This window comes from Rhamphochromis longiceps, linkage group LG4 (genome assembly GCF_057381845.1).
Source record: "Rhamphochromis longiceps isolate RC_006_pf linkage group LG4, R_longiceps_female_GT1.1, whole genome shotgun sequence".
NCBI lineage: Eukaryota > Metazoa > Chordata > Actinopteri > Cichliformes > Cichlidae > Rhamphochromis > Rhamphochromis longiceps.
The window spans coordinates 14,834,532-14,857,009 of record NC_140560.1 but is presented as its reverse complement, the minus strand read 5'-3'; the positions used below and the strand labels follow the sequence as shown (position 1 = coordinate 14,857,009).

At 43.6% G+C, this 22,478-nt stretch overlaps 1 protein-coding gene across 8 annotated transcripts in view; it reads left to right on the top strand.

Annotated features, from left to right (window-relative positions):
* The window catches only part of LOC146671263 (trinucleotide repeat-containing gene 6A protein-like), a 38,589-nt gene that overhangs the window by 11,491 nt on the left and 4,620 nt on the right, over positions 1–22,478 (top strand). The window contains exons 4-27 of one of the 8 annotated variants that reach the window (XM_085403461.1): positions 7,587–7,890; positions 8,569–8,616; positions 9,725–11,662; positions 11,773–11,971; positions 12,074–12,546; positions 12,657–12,788; positions 12,992–13,015; positions 13,730–13,873; positions 15,797–15,982; positions 16,126–16,286; positions 16,420–16,614; positions 17,497–17,664; positions 18,297–18,446; positions 19,238–19,357; positions 19,470–19,598; positions 19,743–19,817; positions 19,910–20,084; positions 20,318–20,458; positions 20,660–20,830; positions 20,915–21,055; positions 21,140–21,247; positions 21,368–21,595; positions 21,834–21,904; positions 22,024–22,163. In XM_085403461.1, coding sequence (XP_085259587.1) covers positions 8,571–8,616; positions 9,725–11,662; positions 11,773–11,971; positions 12,074–12,546; positions 12,657–12,788; positions 12,992–13,015; positions 13,730–13,873; positions 15,797–15,982; positions 16,126–16,286; positions 16,420–16,614; positions 17,497–17,664; positions 18,297–18,446; positions 19,238–19,357; positions 19,470–19,598; positions 19,743–19,817; positions 19,910–20,084; positions 20,318–20,458; positions 20,660–20,830; positions 20,915–21,055; positions 21,140–21,247; positions 21,368–21,595; positions 21,834–21,904; positions 22,024–22,163 — 5,315 coding nt within the window. In that variant the 5' untranslated portion in view covers positions 7,587–7,890; positions 8,569–8,570. The remainder of the gene's footprint in view (positions 1–7,586; positions 7,891–8,568; positions 8,617–9,724; positions 11,663–11,772; positions 11,972–12,073; positions 12,547–12,656; positions 12,789–12,991; positions 13,016–13,729; positions 13,874–15,796; positions 15,983–16,125; positions 16,287–16,419; positions 16,615–17,496; positions 17,665–18,296; positions 18,447–19,237; positions 19,358–19,469; positions 19,599–19,742; positions 19,818–19,909; positions 20,085–20,317; positions 20,459–20,659; positions 20,831–20,914; positions 21,056–21,139; positions 21,248–21,367; positions 21,596–21,833; positions 21,905–22,023; positions 22,164–22,478) is intronic. The other 7 variants (XM_085403463.1, XM_085403462.1, XM_085403467.1 and 4 more) reach the window with 7 other exon arrangements.

Sequence of the window (22,478 nt, the reverse complement as noted above, 5' to 3'; positions counted from 1 at the left end):
TTTTTTTAAGTATGCCACCCACAACAGTGGTTTTTGGTTCCCCCCCCCCCCCAAAAAAAAAAAAAAATCACCAGTACTGTAACTAAATGTTTTTAACCAGATTTACTGAGGCTTAAATACATTTTGGTTTATAATGCAGCCAAAAATATATAGGCTAACAGTTTTTTTTTTTTTTTTTTTTTTTTTTTTTTTTTAAATTAACTAAATATGAACTAGTCGTGTTTGCATGTCTGGTGGCTCCCAAAGGCCCGTTTTAACTCTGGAAAAACCCTGTGTAATAATCGACATGAAAATGTAACCAGATGCTAGTGCAGTATTGTAATTGGTATGATTAAGCCCATGATTGCTCTTTGGTATATCACAATGGCTGCTGTTGCACCAGATGGACAAAGATCCTACAGTTTCAGAACACTGCAGGAGTTTAGTTTTGAGACACAACTTGGCACAAGATGACAAAGCAAATCATGCCGAGCTTCCAGAAGACTGAAGAAAGTCTCCTCGCTGCCGAGGTTCAAACACAAGCTTGAAAGGGAAAATCAAACACTGTTGACTAATTTTATGCTGTTTGTAGTGTAGATAAAAACCTGGGTGTGGGTGGGTATGTTAGAGTAAAATCAATTGGATGACTAAATTATGGACAAAATGACTGAGTCATATGCAAAACCTGAAGCTGTTGCTTTTAGTTGGCTGTTGGTCTGACCTTGATGAGAGTGGGTGCCCCTCCAAACTCCTCCCAAAGTTGAAGTACTAGTGGTGGATTGTGACGACTGTCCTTATCTGCTTCTGCACACACTCCTGCTGCACATGGCAATCTCACACACATGTTGTTTTGAAAAAGAGATGGACGAACACGACTCAGTCACATCTGCACTTATTTGCTCAGTCCTTCTCATGCTCACCTCACGTCTGTCATGCTTACCTTACGCCAAATGGGAGAATTGAAGCAGGAAAGATGCAGATCGCTCGCTTGCATTCGCTGGGTCTCTAGGCTATTTATTAACAAAGGGCTGTTGGGAGTTGAGAGACAAGGGCATGTGCTCCCAGCACTGGCGTCATCTTGCTTGGACAAGCCCAGAGGAATTGGGAGTGTTTTGAAGAATGTTGCCACGACAACAGGGTCTTCCCTAACAGAAGAGTTTTGAGCTCCAGGAAATTTGGGAGGATTTCACCTGAAAATAATCCTTGAACACAGATTTCAAATGGAAAATAATTTTCCAGGCTGTAATAATGCACTTTGTAGTGTTTATGTTACATCTGCTGTTAAACAAGAAGATGAATGAAATTATCGTTCTGTAATCAAATCTCAGCTCGTTGTATCTGATAATGCAGAGCATGCCTGGGACACTGAACACCACTCAAAGCTCAGGAGTAATGATCTCTATCGACCCTTTTCAGCCATACTAATTCTAAAGAGTGAAAGAGACTTGTGCTCATATCTTAACCTCTCGTGACCCGAGCACTTGTTTGGTTTGCATTTTCATCTCTATTGCATATTTGTGATTGGTTGGACCGCAAATATATAAACTACTATATCTTTAAGTAGGTAGTCTTTGTTTTGGTATGTAGTTGTTGGACACTTAAAAGTATGTCCTCGTATGGGGGGGACAATTGCTTTATTTTAGAAGAAAACAATAAGGTCAGCATTGCTTAATAATGTATAAGATGCAGAAAATCCAGAATGTCATTTCCCCACATGAGGATGCACGGTCTCAAGGGGTTGTTGCTTCCAAAGAAAAATATCTGCTGGAGAGATGCATGCCCATCAGCGAGGTCACAGATGATGTCACAGCTCAGATAGCTGCTAGTCTGTCATGTTTGATAAAAGCAAATATCAAATGAGCTATAGGGCTGCCACAAACGATTATTTTGATAGTAGACTAGTCACCGATTATTTTTGCGATTAGTCGACTAATCAGATCATCATCCATTGGACGTACAGCGTACAGCTTATTGCACCAGCAGCATCTGGTCTTATATAACTATCATTAGCTTACAGCTTGAAGTGTTTGTGCTAACTAAAAATAAAGACAAGATGGTAGTTTATTAATTTTTAATGAAATTTGCAGATTGTTTTGGTGAAGTTTAATAAACTCCTTGCTTTCTAAAATATAACAGGACACCGGAGTATATTCTCCAGCGTCTCACACTTCTGATAATCAGCTGTCTGCTTGACAGTTTTAGCTGTGCAAAAACTATAACTTTAATCTCAGCCAAACCGATTTACTCAGGAACAAATAAAATACTAAAGAAAGCCAAACAATAACATTTTTAAGTTATCTAAGTGACTTATATATATGTTTAACCTGACTAGCGAAAGACGGCGGTGGGTTTGAAAACGATTTGCCGGGAGTCCGGTGTTCTCACGGCTCTAGTTAGCCTTGCCCCCGCCTAGCTAACGAGCTAGTGGGTAACAGACGTCTCCGAAAACGTCGGAGCGCTTTTGAAAATATGCGGTGTCTTGATAAACTGAGCAGATATTTGAGGTTTACACAGCTACATTCTCGCCTGAAAATATGTTAAACGTTTATTTTGTGACCCAGAAAGAATAATAAGAGTAAAGTTAAAACTACTAGCTGCCGCCATTGTTGACAACTGTGCTGGGCTGCGCTATGAATTCTGGGACACAGCTTCTTCTTCTTCGGGGTTTAACGGCAGCTGGCATCCTTGTACATGCAGTGCTGCCATCTTCTGTTTCAGTCCGTTATTACACTCTTAAATCCTACTACTCATTCCTGCGTCCTTTGTGATCTTACAAAGCTTCAAACGATGCGTCGACTATTAAATTAGTCGTCGACGATTTTAATAGTCGACATAATCGTGACTAGTCGACTAATCGTGGCAGCCCTAATGAGCTAATGATATACACTGGCAGAATTGCTTAAGTAAAGCCTTTAGTGCATCTCAAGTTATTAACACTAGACAAAGCTATATAGTTGAATCCATCCTGCAATGTATATCTACCTGTGTGTATCTCTCCCGCCACCCTCTTAGTGCAACTATTAATATCTTTTATTTCTGAGGGCCTGTTGTGCTTTACTGGGATACAGATGATGTTTAAAAAATGTGTCCGCTTTTGGCAGCAAAGCACCATGCTTCAAATAGATTTGCAGTTGCATAGCAACAGCAGGACACATGAAGAGGGCCTTTAGTTAAAAGAAATGTTGAGCTGACAGTCGCTCAAGAGTCAAATTAAACGCAGAGCAGTCATCTAAAAAAATATGCGTTCAGGCTAATAAACGTCTCTAACATGTCAGAAAATGCAGAACTTTGGCGGTGACTTAACGTTTAGGTCTTCCAGAATTTCACAACCAGTTAAATGTTTTACATGTTACAGGAGAACTTTTTTTATTAGTTTTAGATTTATACTATCCCATCTGCAGTTTAACAATTTGGGATTAAACAGAAGACTTTCGAATAGCATCAGATTCATTACCATGTGTTGCTTTTTTTTTTTTTTTTTTTTTTTTTTTTTTTAAAGGAAAAAAAAAAGAACAAAAGCAGGCTTTTAAATATTCAGATGTCCCTTGGCTTTAATCCCCTTCTCCTTCATGTTTTAAATGTATTTGCATTAATTGGTAAATTTTGCTGATCTTCTCCATTCAAGGCCTCATTGTCTCTTTCACATTGTTTAATTTGACTCTGTCTGTGAAGCAGCAAATGTGTTCACTGTGCTCGATTCATGTGCCGCTGAATTGAGGAAGTTACTTATACGTGTTAGAAGCTGCAGCTGCATTCCTGGCCCATCAGCCTCAGTGACAGGTCTCTGCCTCTCAAATTTCACTTCTCTTATCTTTTGTTTTCTCCTCCTTACCGTTGAGGGGAAAAAAAGGTTTTCATTGTATTATTCAGTTCCTTCTAATCCTGTATCTTGTCCCTAAACTCTCCTCCCCTCTTAACTTTCTGTCTGTAAGGTGATAGCAGCACTTAAGTTGATGCCAACTCCAGGGGCCCCTACAAAAGCCTTACTCAAATGGAAGCAAATAGGAACAAACTGTACTTGATGTTCTGAGCAGCAGCAGTAACAAAGCTTATACACCTTGGTGATGCTGACGTTTTGTTTTTTCCAGTAAAAATAAAACTGGGTACATTGGGAAAAGGCCATTTTAATAAGTGAAAACTGCAAGTTTAGAAAATTACTTGGCATTAAAGGGTTTGGATTTAGAGGCATGCATATATTCATCTACAGATCTTTTAGATGTAAAGTCAGAAAGTATTACACAATAGTAAAGGCGCCTCACCAGTTTCTCCCAGTAATTATTTGTAACTGGAACCAACTAAGTTTAAACCCAGTCATGATGGTGGTTTTTTATTTTTATTAACATAACACAGACTCAAATGTTGGAATGGTACCAAGATGCCTACTAATGTTACATCTGTTAAATTTGACAGTATAAACCTCGGCTGTAGCCACCATGACCTCACCCATTATCTTATAAAGTTGTGTTTTGAAGACTGGAGATAAGTTTCTACTGTTACTATCCTTGTCTTTTGAAAATGGATATGACGAAGAGGAGGGAGGGGTGGGGGGGGGGGTTCTGACTGCTAAATTAGCAGGTCAGTGTGCGGATTCACAAACATACACCAGGTAATCCTCCTTCCTGTAAAAATACTATAGAACAGTTTTTATATAGGTAGAGTTATGCCTGAATTATGCTTTAGTAGGAAATCGACGCTGTGATATATGATGTATCTGGACACCCCTCTCAATCTTAAGCTGTAAATTTCCACACCAATCGGTCGTTGCGAACTGCGCTGACCTGAAGTACAGTTGCATTTCTCGGGAAGTCCTTATGATTTTATGTGGAGGGTTAAGATGGGCTTCCGGTTAAATTCCGGATTATGAAGTAGATTTTCCGCTGAAGGATAATTCAGGCATTAGAAACCTTGTTTCTTCTATAAACTTCTATAGCGCTGGGAGTTATTTTGCAATCTCTGGCATCGCCCCCTGGTGACCTTAAAAAAGAATGAAAGGTTGAGCCGCTTTTCACATGTGGAAGCTTCGGGCGTCTTTTATACATTCATCTGGTTACATTATGTTATCTTGAGAATTTATACAACATTAGTCATTGCAGCTATTCGCCTCAACAATGTAGCTGATTTCAAAACTGTGTGAGCTGTCTCAAAGAAAATGGCGAGGTGCATTTCAGAAAAACACAAAGTGCTTTCATACCTTACACAGATAAGTAGGTAGGCTTTGTCAGAGTATATCTAAGCGTGTGTGGACACCAAAAGCTGGGCACATGTTGGCACACATGAACAACACTGTGGATAATCTGATGAAAAGTTGAGTAATTTATATATAAATATATTTATAAATGGATATATAGATAAAATATTGTTCTAGTAGCTCAGTTAGTGATGTTCAATGTCATTAATTTGGATTTCACTGCCTTATAAGGATATAAGCGGTTTTCCCTGCATACCTGCTTTGAAGCAGATGCTTCGGAGTTGACAGAGGTCTTTCCATGTAGGAAGGTTGAGCCAAGACTCTGGGAAGTAAACAGCTCAGTTTGCTGGAAGGATCTTGCACTTTGAGTGCCGTGGCTGCCGGAGGGAGCAGGTCTATTCCACAGTAAAGGCTCTGTATTTCTGCTCTGTCTTGTTTTGTTTAACTTTGTTCTCTCTTTTGGATAGCGCTCTCTCTTTAAAATATTTTTGTGTCACTTTCCTGGGAAAGGAGAAGGGAAAGAGTTTTAGTAATCATGATATCATTGTTGTATGTGTTTTTGATTGGTTCCAGAGGGTGCTTAAGCAGCTTCTGGCAGGGTGTATGTCTAGATGCTGGCTGTGTGCCCAGTTTAAACTAGTGAGCTGAGAGTTAATAAAGGTGGGATTAAGCCTCTAAGTGTTTCTGGTCAGCGTGTTGTCTCAGAACACTGGTTGCTGGTCTGGTTGAATCTTTTTCCTGGTGTGAATTGCTGTAGGATGCATCTTATTTGAAGTTATTCTCGCCACAAAAAGCACCCCAGCTGCCAGTGAATACTTAAATTGTAAAAACGTATTTCCATTGCTTCAATTTTTCCAGCGCATTTGCTCGTGTGCACACATGGGTTTGTTTGTTCTTTTATCATGTTGGCTTGTGAACAGACTGGTTGCTATTTGAACTGGAGATTTATAAATAGACCTGTATACTGCTTGCAGCAGGCAGAAAGCTAACGCACTCTATCCTGCACCAAGAAAAAGGTCAGGAGACTCGCACAAACACTTTACTTATTCCTGTCAAATGCACTGGGCCTTTTTCAATGAAGGTTGCCTATGTCACTCTCCCCTTTGTTGATTTGTGGCTTTATTTGTATCCCCATATCTCAATGTATAGTGTTGCATTTGTCCCTTTACTCGTCCTTTTGCTTTGCTCGAGGTAAGAGGTTTTCCTTGCCTTGGTGTCCTAGTGCAGAGCTGCTTTAAGCTCGTTGTATAACCCTAATCTAGTCTTCCCTGTAGATGTTCACCCTACCCCGCCCTTCACCAAGAGAAGGTGTGTGTGTGTGTGTGTGTGTGTGTGTGTGTGTGTGTCTGCTTATTGCTAGTGGATTTCTGACTAACCTGGCTGACTCCACCTGCTCCATAGTCTCTCGACAGGAGAAAGGATAATGCCATCTTCATATGTTAGTGACACAGAATCCAAACAAAGTAGTCTTCATTCAATCCCTTAAGTAAATACAGTGGCTCAGGGAAAGTGGTAGCCACCATGTTTCCTTTACAGCTGTGCTTGACCAAAACGATACCTCTTGAGGCTTTGACTGTAGGAGCAGTGGATTTCTGGTAGTTATCATGTGCCTTAAGCATGTTGTGGTTTAGTGGTTGGTAGGCATGGGAATCGAGAACAGGTTCTTGTAGAAAACCGGTTCCCAGAAAATAGCGATGCAGTCTAGAGATACGGACACTTATTTTTATTGCACAACAGGACAAGATAAATGATGGAGTGGAAAACTGCATCCCGGACAGAAACGACCGCATTATGCTGCTAACACAAGTTTAGTTCTTTGTAAGCATCTGCCAAGCATGCTAACACTAAGCTAGCCAAAAACCCAGAGAAAGGTCTTAGAGATGTGTCTTCAAGGATTTTTGTTGGTGTATGTGGGGGGTTGGAGCCTCAGGTTTATATTGTTAAATGGTGAATATGAGATGATGTGTTTCAGTAATTTTACAGAGTAACGTGAAAGTAATGTAACGAGTAGTGTAACTAATTGCTTTTGTCTGGGAGTAAATAAATAAAAAAAACTTTTTACTTTCAAGAAAAGTGTGTAAAAATTACTTTTGACTCCATCACTGATCACAAAAAGAAGTAGCTCAACAAACATGCACAAACATTTGACCCACAACATGCAAATAACGTGCATGAATTTCTTTATTGCTGCTTTGCAATGGTGGTTACTCTCAAAAAAGAGCCAATGAGAATCCAATGGCAATCAAAAATAGATATCGATATAAAATCTGAATGACTAATTTATCATATCAATATATTGATAATCGGTTCCCATCCCTACCAGTTGCTGACAGAGTCTTTTTGAAATGATTTAAAATGGATATATCCTGTAGCATTCACACATTTTTCTCTCTCCTCTTCTCTCTTTCTGTTCCTGCAGTGCCAGAGCATACCAAGTCAAGACAGAGTCCTTATTCTACTCAACCTCCCCCCTTTTCCCCTCCCCACACATAGCATACACGCACACGTACAGTCCTCAGCGATGCCAAGGGGGGCTGATCAGCCTGCTGCCCGCTCTGACAAGCCCTGCCTCTTCACCTCAGACCCTTGAGGCTGTGCTCTCTGAGCTCTGACGTTTGACCTCCCCTGTTTCGACCTGGGATCCAGAGGTCACCTGTTCTCCAGTCAGCCCGGGGACGCCCTCCTGCCCAGCCAGGTGTCACAGCCACCAGCGGCACTTATAGGTAACCTGTGAAGAGAAGGAAAAGGGAACAGATGTCACTTGCTTAACACACAAGAACATTGTCTTTTAAATAAAGCAAGAAAACGATTATGCTGTTATATTTAAATGGCACTGAACATTAACATGTAGGTATGTTCTCGCTCATAGCTCCTGATGTCTTAGCTCTTGTTCTGCCAAAGTGAGGATTTGTGAAATTTGTATGAGGCTATACTTGATTCACAGTGGCAGCTGTCCTCATCTGCATCCAAAATGATGGTTCATTTCTAAAAAATGGTTATAATCCAACAAAAATGTATGTTATAAGATTATTTGTTGCTACTTAGAGGTCGGCAGTCATTCTGTTACCAGCGCTAAAAGGAAAAGATCCTGAGTATTATTTTATAAAAAAAAAATTGCTTATCTTTGTTAAGATGCCGAATGGGGAGTTTTAATTGGGTTTTTAATTCCTTTGAGCTGGATAACCACCTTTACCTGCTAACTTAGATTCAGAAAACAGCATCTCACCACTAAACCCTCTGCACTTGTCTTACTTTAAGCTCTTACTTTCACGCTCTCGTTTTCTTTTGTCTTTGCTTGTCTCTTTTCTTTTTTTCCTTTTTTTGCCATGACTGTTTCTAACATTTTCTCTGCTCTGTTTTCTGCCCCTCAGCCTTTTTGACAGTCTTTCCTCTGTTTCCAGGCATGGCTCCCATTCGGGATTCCGTCAGCCACTCCCCTAATCAAACAGGTGACTACACATGGTCTTCTTTGATACTCTGTCTTCTGCAATTCAGTCCTCCTTCAAGTACCTTCTTTAGTCTCTGAGCAATCATCAGATGAGTTAGACTCAGTCTGACTTGACCTTGGCTGATTATTTTATTTCTGACATACGAGAGACAGAGAGAGATGAATGAGAGAGAAAGTGGGTGTCAAAGGGTGGAAAAGAAGACTTGGCAAGCAAATGCGATAAGCAGCGAGAGCTGGCAACCATTTTATGTGTGAGAGACTTTTAAGTTGGGACCAAGTGGGCAGCCGTTTGGTTAAAGAGACTCGCACGTTACCAGGTTAGGTTCAGGCATCTGGTGAAGAAACATGGCTAGAAAAGGGCAGCTGCTGTTTTAAATGAAGAATGTTGTAAGCTCTGATTCAGATTGTAAAACGGTGCCTTGTTGAGCCGATGCCGTAGCCTGGTACGTAGCCGTAGTCTGTGGTAGCCTGGTTGTGGCTGTCTAAATAAAATTTTCCTTTGATACTTCTTTGCACAGTAAAGTTACTTTCTGTTGCTTTTCCACTCACATCTGAGACTCAATGGGTGTTTGTACAGAAACCTGTATCGCATTGTTCTATGCAGTCTAATTTTAGAAACATGCCAGGTCTAATTTTATTTTTTTATTATATTTTGGGTGAGAAAAGGGTTTAAAAGTCTGAATAATTTAAGTTGCCACCACTTCATTTCCTTTGCCAACTGCTCCCCTCTTTCTTCCTCCATATTTCCTTTTTTCACACTTTGTTGCCGTCTCCCCTATTCCCTCCATCACTTCTCTCCTGCTGATGCTCATCCTCCACCTCACTGAATCCAAGTTTTATTGCTTTGGCACGCTTTTGGGTCCTGCTGTGGTTACAAAATGGTGGCAGCTGTGTCCAAGCTCAGCCCTGGCAGTGAGCACATCCAGAACAGTAGGGCAGCTGAAGCTTGGAGGGAAATTAAAATAAATAAAAAATATATATATATAGGCAACTTTGAGGGATTTAATTATCCTCAGTTTTTTAAATTTGGTAAATGTTACTAATGTTGTGTTTTTAACTTTATTTTTTCCGTGTTCAAACAATATCTTCTGTTTCCAATCTCTCACCAGGTCTGGATCATCCTGGCTTGGATTCGCAGTATGAGCCTCCCCCCTGGTCGTCTGGCTCTCCCTGCAGCAGTGACGGCAACAGCAACTGGGGCAAAGCCCTAGTAGACGGAAGCACCGACACCCCCAATAACCCTTCTTCAACCAGCTCTTCCGTCTGGCCTCCCTCATCTTTTTCTTGCTCATCCTCTTCTTCCTCTTCTGGCTGTGGATCAGGATCAGACCCCGAGTCGGCATCAGAATGCATGGACGCAGACTCTAGTTCCTCAATCGGCTCAGAGAGGAATCTTGCTGCTACAACAGTGATGATGATGTCAGCAAATGCTTCTTCGTCATCTGCAACTTCTTCCCCCACCTCTTCTTTGGGGAATGCTGCCATGATGGTCAGCGTTTCAATGAACGGAGATGGCAATGGCAACAGTCATCAGGTGGTTGGCGCAGGTATGGAAACCATCAGCAGTGCAAATAATGGAAATAACATGTCTGAGCCCTCACAGTACTCCATGGCTGGGTCCAACAGTATTGGCAGCAATAACATGAGCAACCACAACAACAAGCTTGTCAATAACGGTGGTGTATGGGGCACCCCTTCAGGCAGCAATGTGATCCCCACTGGCGGAAGCACCCCCTGCATCAATGGAGGGTTAAACCCAAACACTTTAAACCCAAATGCCAACCATGGTGCCTGGCCACAAAATTCAATCCCAAATCCAGCATCCCAGGGCCAACGGCCTCCACAGGCTCAGGGGATAGGTTCCAAACTAGGTATGGCTCCCCAGCAGGCCCCCTTGCTGGGCTGGGGCGGCATGGCAGCTCCAGACAACAGCAGTATGATGCAAGACACCGAGGTGAATAATGGTACATTAAGCAGCAACAGTGGAAATGGTGGCCTAAAGCCTACCAACCTTAACACTGAATCCAATGGACCAAATAACACTATCACAATGAATACTACTACTACTACTACTAATGCCACAATGACCTCTAGTCCACCAAACTCTACCGCCTCACCCCAACTCAGCGGGGATTGTTCTTGGGGTTCCATTGGAGGAGGGACCGGGGGTCCGCTGGCCAATGGAAACCCCTCGTCAGCACCCCAGCACCCCCAAGGAGAACTGGGGGGCAGTGGGGCATTCGGTACGCCTTGGGGCGCAGCTACCTACCCTGTAGACAAGGGCCCCCCAAATGCAGACACTGTGAACCCCCAAATCCCCTCTACTGCTGCTTATAAGAGTAATAATAACCACAATAACACTGGGGCCCCACGCTGGGACCAGGGGTCCTCCAACACCCCAAACCAGCCTCAGAGCAACTTGTCCTGTGGCATTGGCTCAAATCAAATCCTTGGCTCTACAGGCCAAACAGCAGGAAATGGAAACCAAACGACGATGGGGCCCCCAGCAGCAATACCTCGCCCCTGGGGGAGCAGTGCGTCCTTGTCCTCATCGTCGTCTTCCACAACGCCTAGTAACAACCCTTCAGATGCTGGAAGTCACAAAGGAAGCTCTTCTAACAATGGCTGGAAAAGCCTGGAGGATGACGCCATGGGAATGGGAGGAGCAGTGGGAGGCAGTGGAAGCCATGGCTTGGGGAGTGTCACAGGAGGCTGGGGTCGCTCTGGGGGAAGCGAGGGAAGCGGTGAGAGCTCCGGAGGCCGTTCTAGCTCAGACAGAGAGAGCATCCAGACAAAGGGGGGAAGGAGCAGAAAAAGTCCCAATCCTGCATCAGTACTATCACTTCTGGTCCGGGCTGAAGTGGACCCGAGGGTCCTGTCCAACACTGGATGGGGACAGACGCCCATACGGCAGAACACTGCCTGGGATGTCAATTCTCCAAATAACAATCAGAACCAGGGCACCAGGGGAGATGAAAGAAAGCTTAGCAGTGGAAGCTCCGGCTGGGGCAAAACGACACCGGCAGCTCCCTCCCAGACATCTGGAGGTAATTTGCATGAATTTTTAAAATAAAAATAAATAAATAAATAAATCTTATTAAGAATAAAATTAGATAATACAAGGACAGAAAGTGATGCATCTTTCCTGTATTTGCAGGCTGGGGTGGTGGGCCAGGCAGCTCAGGCATAGATACAGGAAGTTCTGGCAGGGGAGAGCAGAAACCAACTTCTGGCTGGGACAGCAAAAGCCCACTGAATGGAGGAGCTGGGCATAGCGGCTGGGATGATGGAGCCAGCTGCAAGGGTAATAACAGCAGCAGCAACACCTGGAGCAACAACATTAACAAAGATGACAGGTAATTGATCAAATTAAATAAATATACAAGAAAGAGAGCGAGGGAGCTTCAAAGCTTGGCATATTTTTAAAGGCTTCAGGTAAACCCATGTTTTTGTTTTAGATCCAGTACCTGGAGTAATACCTCCAAACCACAGCAGGGCTGGGGTTCCAGCAGTGCAAATGTAAGTGACACCTGGGGTGCCAGTGGAGAAACCACCAGACCAAGCTCCAACAGCCACTGGGGAGAGCCCCAAAAAGGCGCAGGCTCAGTAGGTTGGGATAGCGACAGTGACCGGTCTGGTTCTGGATGTTGGAGCGAGCCGAGCCGTACCAACACCAGCAGCAGTAACACCTGGGTGGGGAGCGGTGGATCAAATACTCCAGACGTGAGCACTCCAAATCCAGGCTCCACCTGGGGAGAGCCAGTCCTCAAACCCAAACCTCAGAGTACCACTCAGGGCTGGGCTGAGCCATCGAAGAACAACACTGGAGCCCAGAACTGGGGTGAGCCCAATCCTAAGCCCTCTAACGAGTGGGGAAAAGGTCCTGAATCCAACATGTCCAGAGGCAGTCAAGGTCAAAACAAGCCCACAGGTAGTTATCGCATCTAATGCTAACTTTGGAAGAGACTTGACGCTGTTTAGAAAAGACTTTTCAGTGGGAGGACCAGAAGTTGATTACTCACTCATTTATTCGTATCACAGGCTGGCTGGGAGGCCCCATGCCCACAGTAGGTCAGAAGGAGGAAGTGTCGACTGGGTGGGAAGAGCCTTCTCCAGAGTCCATCCGCCGAAAAATGGAGATCGATGATGGAACTGCAGCTTGGGGAGACCCAGGTAGACACTCACTTTACAGCAAGTTTGCCCAACCCGCTGGGTTCAAGGCTATAATTGATGACTAATTACTTTTGATTTTTAGATTTATATTTCACCTTTTAAAAGTGTTTAACTTCTCTTGTTTGTGATCAGTCTTTTCATCAAACCTCACATCTAACTGTAGTTTTTCTGTTTTTGACACTATCCTAACCTGGACCTAAAAGCTCAAGTAAAAACACAAAATCCAAGTAAGAAAGTTGTTTGTTTGTTTTTTACTGTAATAACCATAAGCATGTTTATCTGTTTTTATGACTTGAAATTCAAATATAAACAGTAAATTTCAACAACTTGTGTACAAATTTTGCAAATAACAAAATTCAATGCAACTATTTGCATTAAATTGCAGGCAGTGTCTCAGGCATTTGTTGTTGTGTACAACTATTTACAAAACAACCAGGTGTCAAAAAAACATGCCACACAAGTTATTTGTGCCACTCCAAAAGAAACATTTCCCATCCAGTTCCAGGGTGTGTCTTATCTTCAATCTGCCTTTGGTGGCTTTTTGGCAAGCATCTGTGACATTTAGTAGTCGCCTCATTGTTTTGACGCACAACAAAATCAAACAAGTACACTACACACCAAGCACAGAACATGCACACTAACTGTACACTCCAAACACTCAAAATGTCACAAATCTCACATTTCAACACTCGAAATCGATATGGCTCTTTTGCTCCCACACCTTTCTCTTCTTCCTAAACAACCAAATGCCATGTTGTTGCCATGGGAATTATTTGCCGCAAGTCTGGTTTTACTTGGTCTGTCAGCACAATTTAAACTGATTTATAGTTTCAAGTCTGCACTTTTGACACAAGTTGAAACGGAGACTTTAGCTTTGTTTCCACTTAAAAAAATAAAATAATAAATTCAGCTGATAAAATTGTATTTATTTTCCCTCCTAGGCAAATACAGCGGTGGGTCTGTCAACATGTGGAACAGGACTGGTCAACCAGACCAGGAAGCTGTGGGCCCCTCCCCTCAGCACCAGTCCCACCCAACCCACATGTCAATGCAGCATGTTAACCAGGACAAAAGCTCCGGTTCTGGTAGGTTGGATAATGTTTGCACACCATATGAATACTCACGCACAGTTGTGGCTTTTACATTCCTGACTGTGAGAACAGGAAAGGACTGTGCATAGAAGAATGCATGCACGTGCCCAGACAACATTAAAACAGGTTGAAACATCGGTACACCACAGACTCGCACTTTTTCATTGTGTCGTCTATTCACACAAAAATGTGGTTTGCCAGGTTACAGCATATATTATTAATCACATATTCCACTTTATTTTAGCCAGAGTGGAAACTTATCATCAAAATGTGCAAATTCTTGCACAGATTGTCTTTGAGTTTTTAAAAAAATATATTAATGTGATTTAACACCTACGTCAGGAGCCTGGGGCAGTATTTAAAATGGTAGAAGTGCAAACCTCGTCATGGAGTCTGTAAGAGAGGAACAAGGCTAACCCAGACTCTCATTAAGATGGATAGAAGAAGTCCTAAAAGGGTTGAGAAAGTGCAAGCAAAGCCAGTGTAAATACACGCGCTCACAAATATATACAAAGGCATACACCAATTTACACAGAAGCATGGCTGGAGACCAAACACGTACAGTCATTCCCTCCCATTTTCCCTACAGTGTTGTCTGTGTTGAAGGCTTTTTGAAAAGCCAGTTGAGTCATCCCTTTGGAATGCTAAGAGCATCGATTTTTCTCTTCTCTCATTCGCCTTTTTTTTCCCTTCCCTCCCCCCTCCTCCTCTTCTTGTTCACCCGCCAATTGTGCTTGCTATAGAAACGCAGGCTTTTGATGGGTTTCAGGAAAAGAGAGTTAGAGAGACCGTGAGTAGCACAGGAGATGGTCTGCTGACTTGGAAATAGGACAGGTTCCAATGTGAGATGGGAAAACTAAAACGAGTAGGAGAGCTATTCTATGGAAGGGGCCGGAGGAGGAGAAAAGGAGGGGGCTGTTTAGGGTTATTCAAGGTTTCTGGTTTAGTGAGCTAACTGGAGGCGCTAAGTGGATGTCTGGAAAGGGTGGGACCCTCTCCCTAGCTACTGCATTGAGAAAATTAATTTATGGGTCTTGATTCATCTTAATTTCAGTTATTACCTAGTGAAGTAAAAAGTCTGGGTCACTTAAAGGAAATGATCAATAAATGTAGCTAAATTAGACTTTCATGGTGTTGCAAAATGTACGTGTAATCAAACAAAAACAGATGCTCAGGCTTATTCATACACACTTGCAAACACACACTGGTTAAAATTTCCTCTGAGTCCTTGTATCAGCTGATGCACTCAAGTGGACAGGGATGGAGTGATAGATTGGGGGTTATTGATTGGCAGTTTGTGTGTATTTGTGTGATGTGCTTGTTTGTGGCTACATGTATCTACCTGTTTGTGTCAGTCTGTCAGTGTATACGTGCATATGTGATGAACAAGCCAAGTCAGATGCAGGACATCAGTGCCAGAGGCCACCCCATGATCTGTCCTATTTTTACAGGGAGGTATCCCTGGCATCTCCCCAAACGTCTCCTGTGCAGGGAGAAAGTAACGGGCCTGGGTGGTCGGCTGTAACAAGAGCCTTTTGAACTCATACGTGCCCTTTCTTGAGCATGCATTCTGTTACATTTCAAAGGGTATAATGTCCTGCAATGACACGTGCATATCCACAAGCGTGGAAGAAAAACACTGCTTACATAAGTGAGTGGATATAGGGTTCCCCAGGGAGTGTTGCTCTAAGCTCTGGTCTCCAGTTTCAGCTAAGTGGGGAGAAATCTATATGAATTGCAACATTATCGTACATTTGGAAAACAGGTTGGGTCTTGCCACCTTTAATGTGATGCAGCCCACTTTCCCACTGGCCTAACATTGGAATTGTACAAATGTTAAATAGTGTTTAAGTACATCAAGTAGATTGAACCACAGAAACTGTACCCTCATAGTGATCATCTCATTTGTTCCTTCAGGTTGGGGTGAGCCATACCCCCAACAGAAGGAATCCGCATCATGGGGGGAGCCTAGTGCTGCTCCGCCTGTGACTGTGGACAACGGGACGTCTGCCTGGGGAAAGCCCAATGACAAGAGCTACAGTTGGGGTGACGGCAGGGATAGCAGGGAGTCTGGGTCAGGATGGGGCAGTCAGCATAAGTCTGGTATGTGCACAAAGCAAACCCTACAAACATCTGATTGCAACATCTGTAGATAATAAGCAGTCTGGTGTGACTAAAGTGTGGCAGAAAAGAGGTGAATTTACTTGCTAGTAATCTATTTCTACATCTCCCTCCCTTCATGATAGCTCCAGGTCCCAAGCGCATGGACACATGGTGTAGTGACGAGATGGGAAATAGCTGGGACCAGGAAGAGGAAGTGGAGATCGGCATGTGGAGCAACAATCAACAGGACAGCAGATCCCATGACCAAGTCACCTGGAACTACAAGCATAAAAGCTCTACTAAGGTACATTTATCTCATCTTTGCACTTTTTTCTATTTGAAATGAGGCCATTTAATAAAGGGATGGAGTCTTCTTTATTTATTAGAAGTTTTTAAAGCCGTCCTAACAGTGCTCCCCTCTGTCCACTCTGTTTCAGATGAACAAACCAGTCAACAAACAGGATGATCCCTGGATGAAACCCTTCATCGGCCAGTTCAGCAGCATGAACTTCTCTGTAAATATTATTAATCATTCAGTTAAATATTCCCTGTGTTTGTGTCCCTCTAGCACACACGGAGCTATTGATAACTTTCTTAATGAAAGTAGTGTTTCGGAAGCAAAAACAGAAGCTGTAAGTACAGAGGAAAGCTTTCTATTCACTATGAGACACTCGTTAAGTTAGTTTTCCACCAGATGACTAGGGCTGTGCGATATGACCAAAATCTCATATCCCGATATAAGAATTCTATCGTCCCGATAATGATATAAATCACAAAAATGTAACATTTTCTGTAAATTCTGTGAATCTCGGGCAGCTCGACTTGCGGGAAGTGTTTCCAGCTGGGCGTCATGTAGCTGGAGTCGAGTGTTTTAACCGATGCATGAAACTATACATTTTTAGACATAAGTTGTAAAGGCCGCTGTTTTCTTTGTGATTATTTATTACACAGCCTGTTCTAACGTTTGAGTTTAAGGTTTATTTTTTAGCACCTGGCGGCTCTTTTTTAATTCTCATCCATAAATAATCTGCTCTTTCACATGATTCAGTTTATTTTGAAAAGTCTCAACAGGATCTTGAGCTTTATTGTGAAAGATTTATGTGGAACATAAACAAGCGGACACGCGATGCTGTTACCGTTGTTGTTGCTAACCACAACGCATAAAAACAGGCGCTTGTCCGTCCGTAGTGTGGTTATATAAAATACAGAGAAAGAGAGAACTTAAATGAATAGAGCCACTACAGTGACCATCAAAACGATGAAAAAATATTGCCGTAAACAGTTTATTTTGCGACACCACGAAACAAACGATAGCGTAAAATGAAACAATAGACGTTTTTATATCGTCATCCGATATATATCGTTACATCGAACAGCCCTACAGATGACTCATGTCTACGTTAAAGCATGCTGAAGTGTTTGGTTTTTCAAATGTAATAAGCCCTGATTCAAAGAATGCAAGATTTATGCTGTTCCGTCTCCGTAATCACATTTTCTTGGCTTCGTTCTTGCAGAGGGACTCCCCTGATGACTCCATTAAGACTGGAGCAGGGATGGTGCAGGACAAGCGTATGGACATGGGCAGTATTGGGGACTTCAATGGAGTTATGGGGAAGAATTCTGGGTCTCGGCACCACCTCCACAAGGACTCCACCATGGATCGCAGTTCTTACTATGACAAGGTATGGAGAAGCATGAGCGGAGTTACATGTACAAGGTGTATTCTTTCCGGAGCTGTGCTGTATATGCAGGCTTGAGGTAAATAACTGATTCTCATAAAGGGCAATGTCTTAGTCTGCTGTTATGGTGGGGTAGGTGTAGAATGAAGTGTGCCTCTGGCTGTACAGTGCCTCACAGTGGGGGTTTTAATGCAGTGCAGCTTGCTGGTCTAAAACTAGTGTTTTATTTCACTCTTTCCTCATCATGTTGTATCATTATCACTAGAAGCAAGCACATGTCAGTACAAACTGTTCCGGCTCAGTTTGGCTTGCTGCGTTTCCTTTAGCACAGTGTGCTCCTTCTTATTAACTCTTATTTCATCCTGCTATCTCGTTTCTACCATCACGTCCTTATTTTTAGCTTCTCATTCTTCTCGTACCTCTTTTGCTCCCCACACTGTCCACTCCCTGCAATTATTTCCTTCATTTCCACACATTTGATTCTTTCCTCGACCTTCAACTTGTCTTTGGTTTTGAAAAAAAAAAATTAACTTTCTTCTTTTTCTTCCCTCTCTGTGCTTCTTTTGCTGCTGGTGTGCTTCCTGTCCCTGTGTGCTTACCGTCCATCTGCTGTGCACCTGGCCTTGCTTCTGCAGCTTTCACCCTCTGCTTACGATATCCCAGCTTCTGATGAACTCTCCTCCAATCAAAGCATGAGCCTTTCCCCCTCCAATTCTGCTCAGTCTGTCTCTTGTCTCAATTCTGGGCCGTCTGCTTCCCACTCTAGTTCTGGGGCTGCTGGGCAGGTGAGTGGAGAAGAATGAAGAGAGAGTTGTCTTGAGACGTTAGAAATTCCCTGTTTGATATGAAGATTTTTCACTTGATGCGAAGAAAGAATTAAATCAGTGATTTTTCCCCTGCTCACATGGGTAATACCAAAGCTTTGCCATTATTTTTAGGTAGGGGCAAGACTACCGGTGGCAGTCTTCCCTTTGAGCAGCAAAGAATACAAAGCTGTGTTTCCACCAGAAAAGTGTACACAGAGCACTGCTGGGGGGTTAATGATGCTCTGTTCTCCCGCAGTACTGCTTATGGTGTGGGACAGCTGTGTGATGAAGTCCTAACCTAAGACATCAGAGAGAGAGAGATGATTGGGGGGTGATCAAACTTTTTCAGGCAGTTATGGTTAAGAAAATGCCGACAGCAGGCTGCTTTATTAGTAACTTTAACGATATTAGCCTGTTTAGAAATTATGTTTATCCACAGCATGGGCTCTATTTATGCCTGGAATAATTCAACAACCGTGGTAATAGTGGTGGAGAATTCCCACTTTAACTCTGCTCCAGAGAAACTGATGTTGGCTCTGAGCCTCATCCATAAAAATAGCTCTCTTTTTGTAATGGTGTGCCCTCTAGTGGACGTCATGGGATATTCAAATGGTGGGGGAGGTTTTTTGTTTGTTTTCTTTCTTATGGCAAGTTTTGACTGCACACAAGCGTCTAACCTTGTGTGGTTCATTCTCATTGTTTGTCAGGGTTGTTTCTACACTGTTTTACATTTTTCTTCTTTGTTGTTTTGTCTCCCCCCCCCCGATTAGAATGTAAACCCAATGTTGGGCGGCAACACCGTAGCACAGGGCCGAGGTGGCCCCCAGTCCCAGCCCCCTCCTCAACCCAGTCTTCGTAATCAAGTGCCTCCACCCATCCTGCCCGCTCAGGTACCCCACATAAAAATAAAACGCACAAAAGGTCACACTCAGAGTGAGTTCTTGTCTCTGTTACTCCTGATTGTTTTCTAACACTCAGTCCCAAATTGTTGTTGTTGTTCAGGTTCCTTCATCCCTGTTGAAGTACCCGGGAGGCAATGGCGGTCTGAACCCTCTGTTTGGCCCTCAGCAGATGGCTGTTCTCAACCAGCTGTCACAGCTAAACCAGATCAACCAGATCAACCAATTACAGGTGAATACCGGCGGAAAAGAAGTGTATAGCTTTAGATTTTTATTTCTAGTTTTTACATGAAAACAACATGACAGAAATGGAGCCATAATTCCTAACTGTAACATTAACAACACGATGGGTTTACATTATTCTATTTCTCTGCAGCGTCTTCTCCTCCAGCAGCAACAGCAGAAGGTTCAAAGCCAGAGACCCATGCCTATGGGACGTCAGACTGAACAGGTGTGTGTCTGGGTGCTACTAAATTGCACTCGTTGTCCCAGTGGTCTTAGCTCCTTGGTTGCTTTCTCTAACCGTGCACCTTGTGTCCTTAGACACGTCCAATTGGTTCCTCTCCATCACCGATGCAGCCACCACGACACATGGACCCCTCGCTGCTGAAGCCGGCCGCGCCCCTCAAGCCGTACCTGGATAACTACATGTCCCACAGCACCCCTGAGATGCTGAAGGATGCTGCCACTCTTGGATCCTTCAGCAACTTCCCTTTAAGTAAGTCAACTGCTACTGCTGTTATTACAGATTAGGCACCCTAATCATAAACTAGTTTGACTGGGTGGAGAAGTGAGGTGATACTTTTTATTTGACACTTAAGACCTCAGATTTGTAAGAAGATGATCATGAGCAGGATAGATCTTGGGGATTACATTTTAGTTTTACCTTTTAAAATATGCAGAGAGTTCTTGATTATCTGTTGACATGTACTCTTCTGTCCTGTTTCTCAGACTTGAATTCTAACCTGAATGTACCCCTGGACATGGGTGTTGGTGGTGGTAGTGGTGGTGGAGTGAGCTATAAAGAGCCACCCCAGTCCAGACTGAAGAAACTTTGGGCTACCGACCCTCCGGAGCAGACCAGCAAACCTGGTACAGACAAAGCATTTAGTTTGTCACACTGCATGCTGTGGTATTGTTTGGCTTTCTGGGGGAGGTATCCATGAGGTGTTTACTATGTAAACAGTGAAAAAATATTGGTCTTTAAAGTGACTAAAGCATCCCCACACTTTTTCTCACTGCATACTTTAAACTCTGGCTTTAATGGTTTATATGTTTGTGTTTGTCCCACAGGTGCTATGTCGTCTGGGCTGCGTCTGGAGGACTCCTCCTTCTATGACTTAATTTCTCCTGGCCCCTCTCCCCTGAGTCCTCCCGGCCAATCAATGGGCTCGGTGGGCGATGGCTGGCCACCTCGTGCCAACTCCCCCCCGCCCCATGGAAACACTGTCACCTGGCCCCCAGGTACAGACGCCTTTAAATCCACCAGAATCCCCGAAGTGTTTGCGTTGAACCCTGCTGATGTCTGCCTGTGTTTTTTGTTCTCAGAGTTCCGGCCCGGGGAGCCTTGGAAAGGTTACCCCAACATTGACCCTGAGACTGACCCATATGTGACCCCCGGCAGTGTCATCAACAACCTCTCCATCAACACCGTCCGCGACACAGACCACCTCAGGGACAGGAACAACGGTAGGCCACGCACATGCCAGATCCCTCCCAATAACTGTAATGGTAGCACAGACCCACACTGACCCCTCCTGCTGATGTTTCCAGGGCCATCCTCATCACTGAACACCACGATGCCTTCTAACAGTGCCTGGTCATCCATTCGTGCCTCCAGCCACAGCGGTTCCCTCACCAGTACAGCACAAAGCACTTCAGGTGTGTAGCTTGGCTCTGCTTTAGTGAAGTTTAAATGTTTTCTTTACCTTATTTATTTATTTATTGTAAACTTGAAAATCTTTGTTAAACGGGTTTTGTTTTTCTGCTCTCGCCTTGCAGCCAGACCCAGTGAGTCAAAGTGGTCTCCCGGCAGCAGTGTGTCAAACTCCTCCCTAGCTCATGAGCTTTGGAAGGTCCCCCTGCCTCCCAAGGCGCTGTCTGTGGCGGCCCCCTCCAGACCACCGCCTGGCCTCACCAGCCAGAAGCCCAGCCCTGCCTCCTCTGGCTGGGATGGCTCTGCCCTGAGGCTGGGGGGCTGGAGCACCGCTGAGTCCAGATACACACCTGGTAAGAGAAGCACACCCTTTAACCTTAATTCCATGCTGCAAAATGAGCAGAACAGACTTTGGGGTTGTTGTTTTTTTTTTTTTTGTTTTGTTTTCAAAAGATTTCAAGACTGTATAGAGAAGCTTGCGATAAATTTTAAAATGCACGGCTCCTCTCCTGTGCAGCCTCAACTTGACCACAAAACCAGCTTTAGCATCCTATCCCAGCTGATGATTGACTCTGGTGTATGTATTGACAGGTTCCAGTTGGGGTGACAGCAGCAGCTCAGGGAGAACCCAGTGGCTCGTTCTGAAAAATCTCACACCTCAGGTAGTTGTACTTTCATTCTGTTAACGTTATCACAATCATTACTTCCATGTTTTTTCACATATTTTTCACCTCTTATCACTTCCCGTGTTTAACTCAACTTTTCTTTCCCCTTCTTCCAGATTGACGGCTCTACATTGAGGACTCTGTGTATGCAGCACGGCCCTCTGATCACATTCCACCTCAACCTGCCACATGGTAACGCTGTGGTATGCTACAGCTCCAAGGATGAGGCCGCTAAGGCCCAGAAGAGCCTGCACATGTAAGACCATCACACGCAAATATGAGCACTTCTTACTTTTATTTATTCAGCTTCTCTTAGAGCAGATGACCTTGAATAAAAACAGGCTGTTGATGCCAAATTAACTTGTCATAGACAGATTAATCACAGATTTGTTTGACACTCAGTCAGATGTCCCCTTTACAGATAACACATGCATTCTTCCAGGCATATAACACCCCCCCCCCCCCCACCCACCCCCACCCCAAAAAAAAAAAAAAAACTCCCAAAATTAAGTGGGGAATTGCAGTAGTGGACAGTTGGCTGTTTAAATGGATGGAAAAACAGCCATATGAT